This window comes from Physeter macrocephalus, chromosome 5, assembly GCF_002837175.3.
Source record: "Physeter macrocephalus isolate SW-GA chromosome 5, ASM283717v5, whole genome shotgun sequence".
Classification (NCBI taxonomy): domain Eukaryota; kingdom Metazoa; phylum Chordata; class Mammalia; order Artiodactyla; family Physeteridae; genus Physeter; species Physeter macrocephalus.
The window spans coordinates 26,826,495-26,838,690 of NC_041218.1; the positions used below are offsets into that span (position 1 = coordinate 26,826,495).

At 36.3% G+C, this 12,196-nt stretch overlaps 1 protein-coding gene across 2 annotated transcripts in view; it reads left to right on the top strand.

The window, feature by feature from the left end:
- Window positions 1-12,196, top strand: part of POT1 (protection of telomeres 1) — a 78,975-nt gene that overhangs the window by 32,689 nt on the left and 34,090 nt on the right. Inside the window, exon 8 of one of the 2 annotated variants that reach the window (XM_007107223.4) lies at window positions 10,733-10,863. In XM_007107223.4, the coding sequence (XP_007107285.2) occupies window positions 10,733-10,863 (131 nt within the window). Of the gene's footprint in view, window positions 1-10,732; window positions 10,864-10,985; window positions 11,137-12,196 lie in introns of those variants that run through there. The other variant, XM_007107226.4, reaches the window with a different exon arrangement.

The window sequence follows — 12,196 nt, forward strand, 5'->3', positions numbered from 1 at the left end:
GTCATGGTCTCTCATGGAATTTGCTGTAACGAAGTAACATATGCAACTGTACCTGTAATATGGTAAGAGCCAGTTGCAGTAGCTATTAATAGATATGTGAATTCTTTGTAAGGTAAATATTATTTTAATTTTCAAATCTTGAATTGCATATGTATAAAACATAGTTAGAAAATCAATGGCAGATTGCCTCAGTGAAGAACAGCACTTGTTGTAATAATATATAATATAACAGAATAGATTTCAATTTACTTTCAATAAATAAATGCCAAATTACCTCAAAAAAATAAATAAATACAAACAACAGCGCCCTAGTAGATAAAAAGGTGGTGAAGCAACTTTCATGGAGGAATTTTTTTGTGGATTATTTAATTTATTTTTTTGTGGATTATATAAATATATAAGCATGCATGCATGCATGCTTCTTTGATTAAAGACCTTACTTAGATGAACTACCAGCTTTCCCTTATAATAAAACTCCAAGGCGATTTATACTTAATCATACTGAGGAAATTAGGTGAATTGCTGAAGATCGCAGAATATAGGCCTTAATTTATCATTTGTTACCTTTTCTAGATTTACATCAAGTTAAATGAAGTATCACCTAAGTGTTAAAGGAGTTAAAATACTTTGTCAACAGTTTAAACATGAAGTCTTACTGAAGCTTTAAAGTCAGTTCTTTATCAAAGTTTAAATATGTATTTTTAGAGGTTGTTATTTAGATAAACTAAGAAAGAATACTGATTTATTAAATGTCTCTCTACTCTCCCTACCTTCCCTGCTGATACAGGCTATCAAGAAAGTAGACTTAAATTACCTCTTGGTTTTGTAACTTTATTATTAAAATATTTATTTGTCGTAAAGCAGAAACTAACACACCATTGTAAAGCAATTATACTCCAATAAAGATGTTAAAAAACAAAACAAAAAAATAAAATAAAATATTTATTTGTAAGTTGACTGTAACTTCACAAGATGATTTTTCTTTCATTTGGGAATGAGTAAAAAATGACGCATGGGGAAAATAAATATTTTTGTCATTTTATGTAGTCATTATTGAAGGATTATTTACTCACTCGGTGAAACACTTTACGTCTTTGGAGCAGTTAAATAAAACTTATTCTAGCAGTTTGCCTTGTTAGTATTTGTTAAAATGAGTAGCTTGGTTTCAAGTTATGTCATGAATCTAATGGTAATTTGTGAAAGAACCCGAAAGCTATTTAATATTTCATTTATATTACTTCTTTATTGTTCTTGAGAGCAAATTATTGGACAGATTTTTTTAAATGCCACTTGTTTCTTGAATCTGTATTTTTGTTTCCTTCTTTTACAACTATATACATATCTAAACCCAAAAATATGTATATAAAATATGTATATAAAATTTTATTTTGAAACTCCTCATTATTTTATAGAGAACCTTAGGAGACTCTGAGAATTTCCTCATGTTTAGTTATGCTATTCTAGAGAGCTTGCCTTGTAGCAGGTAGATGATATTTTGAAAAATATTGCTACAGTAAGTCTGTCTGGGCCTGCAGCTCAGTAATTGAATTGATTGTGTGTGTGGGCATGCCTGTACAGAAAATACTTAAAGTTAGATTTAATATACTAAGAAGTAAACTTCAAGTGAGGTCATTTTAAATTCTGTTTTTTCAATCCTTGATGTTAAGAAAGTAGTTTTTTACTTGATAGTTCTCTATATACACATCTGTGTATCTGTACATATATTTACATATAGGCATTTTTTAACAGCTCAGAAATATCCATAGATAATGTGGTAGCACTAAAAGTCTTTGCTAAGAGTAGTGACATATTTCAAGAATGCTGTTTTAATTGTTTGTAATTTGGTATGGGGAGAACAAAATATGAGTAGGAAAAATAATTCCAGATTATAACAGTAGTCCAAAATTAAGCTGCGGAAATAGAGCAATAAAACAAATCTGAGAAATAATGTTCATACAGGGGGATTTTATAATTTTTCAGTTTATCTTTTCAGTGTGCAGTATTTGTGAGTGCAATTTATGTACCCTTTCCCTTAGTCACTGCACCAGATGTTTATAAAATACACTGCTGTAATTACTTGAATAAGGCAAAACATTTTAATTTATTGATGTGGAGTCCTAAGCTTTGTTGTGAATACTTCTGAAATGCTTTTTGGAAGAGTTAACATAACACAGAATTACAATGGGTAGGGATATATTAATGTTACCCCACTTTCCCATCTCCCCTTCCCTGAATGAAAACACAAAAAATTCTCTTTGGTTAAAAAATGAAAAGAACTAAGGAAAAAAGTAGGAGTTTGAAATAGAGAAACCCGTGAAAAGTAGCTTATGCATTGGAGTATTTCTTATAATTATTTTGTACTTTTAATTCTTTACTTTTAGGAATTTGAAATATTTGCTTTATTTGGAAAACAGTATCAGGACTTCATAGGATTTGTGTATATGCTTGGATGTTATTACTAGTTGAAAAACAGTGAGATACAAAACAGTGAGATACTGTGACCACTACTACAGTTTGAGGCTACTGCCTTGATTCTTGCCAAGACACCAGCAGTTTTACTCACCATTGCTTCTATACCATCAGTCCAAAGGTCAACACAATTGAAAAGGCAAATAACATCTTAATATTACTATGAAAATAGGTTTGAAATTCTGGACCCCATAAAAATATCTTGGAGCCCTCCAGTGGTTTGCAGACCAAACTTTGAGACCTCTTACCCTACAGGAACTTGAACATTTCTTCAAGCTGACACAGTGAACTTCTTTATCCTAATTTTTAAGTGAGGTATTAGATCTTCTTGGCCCTTGATTACCATTTTGATCCATTAAAATTGTTCTATATTATCTTCAACATCGTAAATTTTGAATAAGTGGTTAGTGCTATATTCCACCTTACAGCTTTTTCAGAAACTCTTTGTGTTCCAAATGAAATTTCTCTTGAGGACCAGATGCTCTTGTTAACTACAAGATATTTCTCTGTGGAAGGTTGATAGCACCATATCTAAAAACAACTAATTGAGATTCCAATGGAAATTAAAATTGGAATTCCTTTGCAATCCCTTACATCTATACTTTTGATTTTATGTTCTGACTGTGATCCGTTTGGCACTGTATCTTGGCAAAGTATCTTCATGTACTTCATTAAGACAGATTCTAAGATCATGTCTGTGTTCATTAGAAAAGAATGTTATGATTAATTATCAGTAATAGAAATGCTGCTGTTGCTACTGCCACCACTGGCCACCTCTTATACATAGCATTTAACCATGTTCTAGGTGCTATTTTAAATACTTTACATGTAATTACTTATTTAATTTTAACAATCATATGAGGTGAATACTATTATTTTCCCCATTTTTTTTTTTTTTTTTTGGTGGTATGCGGGCCTCCCTCTGCTGCGGCCTCTCCCGTTGCGGAGCACAGGCTCCGGACGCGCAGGCTCAGCGGCCATGGCTCACGGGCCCAGCCGCTCGGGCGCGAACCCGGTTCCCCTGCATCGGCAGGCGGACGTGCAACCACTGCGCCACCAGGGAAGCCCCAATTTTCCCCATTTTTTAGATAAGGAATTTGAGGCATAAAGAGGCTAAATGATTTTCAGTGTCTGCAGTAGGCTTCAGAGAGGGAGAATTTTTGCAAGTACTGTATATTTGCTGTAGGTAATGACATGCATTAATTTAGTAAAGATGGTTGGTTGATCAGCTACTATGTGTTATAGATGCTGTGAACTGTGAAGACATAATACTAAATCTGGAAGCCTATCTTTCTGTGTTTTCTGATTAAGGAGTGTCTACTTTCCTTCTGGCATTCTTTAGAAATCTTCTATATACAATCACTGTTGTGAAAATTATTTACTATGTACACATATATCTTTGTTACACAATAAATATATGTAATTTATTTCATGGCACATTGGGTGTTTTCCTACAGCTAAGTTATTATTTAAATTAGAAGCTTTCTTAAGCACCTTCTTACCTAATTTGACAATGAACAAATGTTCTACACTCCATCTGTAAAACGCTGTTACTGATGCTTTTGTCATCCTAAGCTTTCACAACTAGGAATTGGTGACTGGGAATTGCCTAGCTCTGATGCTCCTGTCCATTTCTACTCCCACTACTGGAACTGTATTCTCGAATGAATTGCATTCTTACCATTTGGTTCCCAAATCTCTTTGTACTCCTTTTACTTGTTATTCTAATTAAGTAATTTCATTAAATCTTATATAACCAAATGAGTATGAATGTGAAAAGACTTTTTTTGGAAAACTTAAGTTGAATGCTTTGTAAAGATAATAAACCAGTGGTGGGATGGATTTGGCTATGGGCCATAGTTTGCCAACTCCTGATTTATAGTACTGTACTCTCTCCTTTGTCCTCTTACACTCACAATTCAGTTAACTCCTCTGTAAGTAGCCTTAAACATACATCTTCTTTTATTGCTTTTGTCTGTCCACTAGGATTTAACTCTTGTTCAGCTACCTCAGGAGATACTCTTTTTTGTCTCCTTTTTATTCTTTCAGTTTATGAGTCAAAAAATAATTATTACAAAGAATGTACAAATGCATATAAGCCTCATAAGAATGAATTATTGTAGAATCTTTCTGTGATGTTTGTGGGGTTTCTGTGATGTCTCTGGAGTAAATTATAGGTGAAGTTTCATTATAATGATATGTTATTCTTTAGTAATGAACTCTCCTTTAGTATGTTTCAAGATAAATGCATGAAATAGTAAATAATATAGAGTTAAGGTACAGTATAATTTTACCTACTTAGGAAAACTCTCAACCCTCCATCACAGTTTTAAGTGTAATGTTTTACTTTCTTCGGGATTGTTGTTGATGTTTTAAAAAAGCATGCAACATGGAGACAGCGTGGTGTTCTGGTTAAATGAAGAAACAGGAGTCAGATATGCTGAGTTATATGTGACCTATAAGACATTCACACTTGGATACCTTGCCTAGACTTTTTAAGAAACTAAGTTCTCTCGTTTGTAAACTTACATACAACTATCTAAGAATTCAGGGAGATAATGCATATAAATTGCTTAGCACACTACCTGTCATATAGTAAGCCCTCAGTAATTGCTGACTGCTAAATAATGTAATTTCCCCCTAGTTATAGGCCTGGGAATAAGATAACTTGCTAACATAAGTACTGTATTTTTGTTTTGTTTTCTGTCTGAGAATTAAAGTGGATTATTCCATTTCTATAAATTAATTTAGAATAGTGACATTTTACACATTATTAATTATTATTTGATAACCCCAAACTGTATTTAGGACTGTAAATACCTTTTACCAAAATATCTTCTTTAACATTAAACATAATTTCAGACTCTGATTAAACTTCAGTCATGGTATGAACTTTAATTTAAGGTCTCTTGTGTTTTGAAGTGCAAGGTTGGGCGTGAAATTTATAAAATCTTTTGTTTTCACCACTTTTCTAAAATATGAGTGCTTATTGTACTGCTCACCAAGGATCCGGGGCCGTCTTAAGGCTCTCTACTTACCCAGTGCCAAGCTTAAATGTCAGTTTCCAGTTATTCTAGAAAATGTCATCTGGATCTTTAATTCTGCCTTTACTGTGATGAGTCATTACATGTACAGGGAGTATAAACTCTATATACTAGCAAATGTTGGCATATAAAATAACACACAAGCTGAGATTATAGCATTAGTTTTTAAGGATGTAAATCAATAAAAGGAAAATGTAGACTTCATAGGAGAAGGTGCCAATTGCCAAGCCTTGTTCGTTTAATATTCTTCCTGAATAGTAGCTATATCTAGCACTAGGTAGACACTCAAAAAAATTTTAGTTTAACTTATGTAAAAATATTTTTTAATTGGATTGGAAAACAGTAAAGCAGAGACTAAGTAGGGTTCCTTGCTGCTAAAAAACAAAATTCTAACCAGCAATGAGATATTTGGCATTCTAGGGTGGTGGAGGGAATACCTACGGAGATTTAAATTCTAGAGAGGTTTATTCAAACTGTGCAAGCTTGGTCATTCACCTATAGTTAGTATCTGTGGTGATTCTGCTATTACATAACATTCACTCCACTCCCACCACTATTAAGATCCTTACTGAATTAAGTCTTATTTGCCTACAAATTCTCAGTATTTTGTCACTCTCTATATATATGCAGTGTAGATGTTTTTTTGCTTTCACGGAACTCTTGCTCTATGGAAAGATTCTCTTTTTTCTTTCTATGTTAATAAAATCTTACTTTATGAAAGGATTTGAGCACCAGGTGAGTCTCTTTGGCTTGCACTTGGGAAAAGTCATTGTTAGTACTTCTGATGAAAGAGGAAGAAAGGAAGGAACAGAGACTTAACATATGATAGTTCATGTATGCAGTGCACAAGTGTGCACCGTCTAAGGAGATGCCATTTTCATCCACACGGAGTCACTTAGATGAAAGCACACCTGTGTAGATTTCAGGCCAAGTCCTAATGCAGCTGGGGAGTGCCCTCCTCTACATAAATCTACACCAGCACGTAGAGCCATCCCTTTGACCCAGTCAGAATTCTGAGCATGCACATACACACCCTGGCACACACGCCTGTTGTATTGCTCTTTGGGCAATCCGCTGAGGTCACTTCCCTCGCTCAGCAGTCCCTGCCCACCGTAACTTGGAACCTGACACAGACACTTCAAGGGGAGTGGGAAGGAGGAAGGGCCTAGAGAAGGAATGTGTGCATTGCAGGTGCCACATGTGTCCCTGTTTCTGGCGGTTTGTATTAAAAGGCCAGAATGGGGCTTCCCTGGTGGCACCGTGGTTGAGAGTCCGCCTGCCGATGCAGGGGACACGGATTCGTGCCCCGGTCCGGGAAGATCCCACAGGCCGCGGAGCGGCTGGGCCCGTGAGCCATGGCCCGCTGAGCCCTGCGCGTCCGGAGCCTGTGCTCCGCAGCGGGAGAGGCCACAACAGTGAGAGGCCCGCGCACCGGGGGAAAAAAAAAAAAAGGCCAGAATGTATGTGCCAAGGCTGCTACTCTCTTGGGCTCAGTAAGGTTCCTCTGTAAAGCTAAGTTGTACAGTATTTCTATTTGAGAAAGAGGAGTCTTTTCCTAAATCTGTACAAAGATACTGCAAAAGCTAATGGAGACCCTATATTAGACCCTCTAGACAGTGGGCCTACACAGTGTTTCTCAAAGTGTCATCTGGAGTCCTTTGCAATCTATCAAGTCATCTTTGGGAAGGCTGGCATTTTCCAGGAAAAACGAAACCATGAGACAGTTTTCAATATTTTGAAATTTAGGTTAAGCCTGATTTTTTTTTTTTTAACTAAAGCCCCAGGTTTTGTTTGTTTGTTTTTCCCAGTTATTCCATTCTTTTTTTTTTAATATAGATTTATTTACTTATTTTTGGCTGCGTTGGGTCTTCGCTGCTGCGCGTGGCCTTTCTCCAGTTGCGGCGAGCGGGGGCTACTCTTCCTTGCGGCGCGTAAGCCTCTCATTGCGGTGGCCTCTCTCATTTTGGAGCTCTAGCTCTAGGTACGCGGGCTTCAATAGCTGTGGCGCGTGGGCTCAGTAGTTTTCTCCCGGGCCCTAGAGCGCAGGCTCAGTAGTTGTGGTGCACGGGTTTAGTTGCTCTGCAACATGTGCGATCTTCCTGGACCGGGACTTGAACCTGTGTCCCCTGCATTGGCAGGCAGATTCTTAACCACTGTGCCACCAGGGAAGTCCCTCTATTCTTCAGTGTCATGTACATGCTACAAAGACTGGGCTCTGTCAGTTCGTCCTGGCTAACATTTAAATTCAGCTATTGTTATTTATGCCTGCTATATTTGCAGCTTTGTTGGTGTATTATATCCCCATTTTACAAAAGTGGCTCATTGTGAAGCATTTAAAGTGAAAGGAGTAATCTAGAATCATTGCAGCTTAAAATAACACTATAAGTAGTAAATAGTTCTCTGGTATAAATATGAAATGTGAGTTTGTGTATTCTATTACAAATAAATCTGTGATACGTGATTTTGCAGATGCTGCCAGGAAACAAAAATGTAAAAACACCAAGTTTGATCATGTGTACCTGAACTGAGTTTCATTAGATTAGTGATCTCTTTGCCCTTGTGTTTAGTCTGTCATGAAATTATATGAAACTTAAAACCTTCAGAGCATTTGTATTTTATTCAAAGTACATTCATCATTATCCATAGTATCTAACGTGCTGCTACCTGTCTTTGCATTCAGCTTCTGATCCATCTAATAATGATTAAAGGACATCTTTGGTCGATTTTCTTCTCTGTGACTATTGGCAAAAAAATTTCAGTTCTGAATTCTTAAGGCTGAAGAAGAAACTTCAAAGATAGTTTTCAAACTTGGTTTATATCTTTTTTTTTTTTTTTTTTTTTTTTTTGCGGTACGGGGGCCTCCCTCTGCTGTGGGGCACAGGCTCCGGACGCGCAGGCTCAGCGGCCATGGCTCACGGGCCCAGCCGCTCCGCGGCATGTGGGATCTTCCCAGACCGGGGCGCGAACCCGGTTCCCCTGCACCGGCAGGCGGACGCGCAACCACTGCGCCACCAGGCAAGCCCCTGGTTTATATCTTCTTGAAAGGTGTTATAACACATTGAGCAGGGCAGTGCTATAGGGATGATTAATTTCATTCTTGCATCATTCCTCTAGGCAAGTTTCTCATTTTCCCATTAAAAAAATGAATTTAGTCTTTTTTAAGCATAGATAGGAATAATGATGAAATAATTTATAGGATAGTGAAATAGCAAAATGTTTTGAGGTAAAGGAAAATAGATGACTAAGATTCCGTAATGTATCTTAGATTTATAAAAGGGTACAGTAGAGCCATATGATCATCACAAGAAGAATGTGTTTTATTCTATTAAAAAATAAGTAAAATTTAATCTTTGGAAGACTGCTAAGAGAGAAAAAAAAATGTCCTGAAATTACACTCCTTACAAATAGTTAAAACTACTGAAAATGGAAACTCCAAAACTAAAATTGGGTCCAGAAGATCCTGTATATCAAGAGATGAAGATGTAATATCTTTTTACTCTTTTTGAAGATGCTTATTAAGGTTTTGTTTTTAAAGTTTTTTATGTTCTCTGAATTAATTATTGTCCCCTCCTCACAGAATCAGGATTCTTTCTCCTCTTTGCCCTCCATTCCTCTCCCCTCTCCCTTCCTCTCTCCTCACTTCCCCCATTCCTTCCCCCTTTCTCTCCACTCCTCCTCTCTTCTCCTCCACCTCCTCCCCTCCCCAGTGTCCTTCCTTCTTTCTTTCCTTCCTTCCTTCCTTCCTTCCATCCATTATTGTTCTGTGTCTGGTAATGGTATACTGTTTACAGATTTACAAATGTAGGTATGGTTTATTTTAGGTTGTAGACATTTGTTTCCTTTGCTTTGTATATAATGAGTTTGTTTTTTCAACTTGATCTCTTTTTTTGAATTGGAAATCTGACAGAGACAAATAGTACTTACATAGGGCACATTGAAAGTATCAGTCTAAGGTGGGTGGGAAGAGAGCCTTCTGACTGTAGACCCCCTAATGTGTTAATGCAGATGGATTTATTCTGGGTGCTCACACCCTCATTAGAAGCCTTACCACTTCCTGGTCTATCAGTGAAACTTCCTTGGAAAGCAGCCTGTGTTGCAGGAAGGGGTTGGTGTTAAAGACTGAGATACCCTACCTGCCTACCTGAAGTTATTTTCAAGGGGAGTGAGGGTTAGGATGGGTGCTCATTGAAACAGTTGTCCTATGTGTAAACTTTGCATGAGCCCTGATTTGGGCTCTATTTTTCACTGTCACCCTTAATCCCAACGGCTGCCATCTTTGCTGTAGCTACTTTAGAGTATCTGACGGATGCATCCTCCTCTGTCCATTTGATCCCTTAACCATTTACTTTCCCAACTTCCTGAAATATGTTGATATGGTCTCTACCTCTCCTTCACTCCCCTCTCCTCTCCTCTCCCTTCACTGTTCTGGGTTTATCCTTTTCTATGTCTATACTGTCTTGAGTATATTACTGAGAAGGAAGGAAGTCAACACATACTCTCAGTGTGCAATTTTCTGAAACATGTATATTAAAAGGTAGCACCTATTACAGTTTTTGCTGCCACCAGTGATTGAAGTTAACTTGTTTTCATGGCAACCCAACTATCATTAAATTTGGTGGGGTTTTTTGCCAGCTTAAATTATATAAAATTGCTCTCGTTCTAATGTGTAACCTTTTATAGATAACTAGCAAATCATCATTTTCCCTTTTGAGTTGTTCTTATATAGTTTTCTATGAGTTGTTTGTTCATTTGACTTTCATATTTACTGTAAAATCTGGGTTTTATAACCAGTTTTCTTAGTATCTTTATGCAGTATATTGACTCTTCATCACATTTGCTGCAAATATCTTCTAGTTTTTTGTTTTCACTCTAAATTTAATTATGTTTATTTTAGAAATTATATTATTTGAATATGTTTATCTGCTTCATGGTTTCTAAACTTTGAGGTAATAAAGTTATTACACCTCCAGACAATTTATATTAAGTACGGTTTTTATTTTTGTTTCATTAAACTTTCTAAAATGAATTTTTGTAGACCACTTTTGCAAAATAATTTGGCACTGCATTTTGAGAGACAAGAAAATTTCTTTATGTTTTGATCCTATTCTTAGAAGACTTGATTAAAGGGAAGAATAATGTTTGGTGTTTTGAACTCAGTATTATTTTGTCAAATGCTTTGAAATACGAAAAGTCAGGTAAAATATTTTTGTGTTTTCCAGATTATTGCTCAGTTGTAACAATTGTGGACCAGACACATGTAAAGTTAACCTGCCTGTTCTTTAGTGGAAATTATGAAGCCCTTCCAATGATTTATAAAAATGGAGATATTGTTCGCTTTCACAGGCTGAAGGTATAATTCATACTGTTTAGAACTTATATTTGTTTGAAAAGAACACTGTATTGTTCACTAAAACTAGTCACACTAATTATGTGGTTGCTTTGTTAGAACATGACGTCAGGCATTTCAAGAGACAAGAAGAAATGTAAATAGTATCAAACCTCAAATGATTTACACTAGGAAACCTCTTCTTTTGAGCAAACTACCTGACCTCCTTCCACAGAAATGTGTTCGCTGCCGCGATTCGGACTAGTTGCATTCCGTTAGAAAACATTTAATTAAAAGGTAGAGCTATTAAATAGTATGTGATGATTTTTTAAAAATCCGCTTTTTAACACTTTAATATTTCCAGTCTTTTAGGTTTTAAACATCTCAGTGCCTTCATAGTTTGCTCTTGTTACATGGGTTTCCATGCAACCCCTTCACTATCTTGGTTGTCTTTTCTTCTAATGCTTCAGTTTATCTGTGGTCCTCATGGTCACTGATGCTCAGTAATGAGCGCAATAGTCCAGATGTCTTCTAGTCTTAACATATGGTGTGAAATAACTCTCTTGCTCTATTAATGCCTTTTCCCTGAGAATAGAAGAATAGTGGAGAACATTTGCTTAAAGATAAAGAGAACTAGAAATATTACTATTGTAGCACTATATTACAGGCTTATCCAAACTTCAAAAAAATAGCTTATTTCTCACACACTGCTGTTTCCTGTAGTACAGTTGACCCTGAACAGCATAGTTCTGAACTGCTCGGGTCCACTGACGTGCAGATTCTTTTCAGTAGTAAACAGTGCAGTACTACAGGATCCCACGGTTAGTTGAATCCATGGATGCTGAACTGAGGATAGAGGGGGCCGACTGTAAGTTATAAGGGGATTTTCAACGGCACAGATGGTCGGTGCCCCTAACCCCTGTGTTCAGGGGCCAACTGTATTTGTAATTCTTGCTGTTGTTTAATTGAGGTAAAATATACATCTCTCTTTTCACAGTATTAGCATGCTCATGTTACTAACACTCTAGAAACGTCCTTTGTACCCCTACCTGGGGTTGTCATTCACACATCCCCCCCGCCAAGAGTAAATAATCTCACAACTTCTAACAACATATATAGTTTCATATGTATTTGTTCTTTATATAAAGGAAATACACTATAGTTTTTTGGGTTTGTTTTTTTTTTAATTTCTGGCTTATGCTTGTGTGAGTCAACTGTACTATTGCATATAGTTTTACTTTGTTTACTTTGTTTTCACTGCTAAATGGCATTCTGTCCAGCCAATGTTTGAATACACCAGAATTTATATATTTATTCTGTTGGTCGTTTAGGTAGTTTTCAGTTTGAGGCTATTATG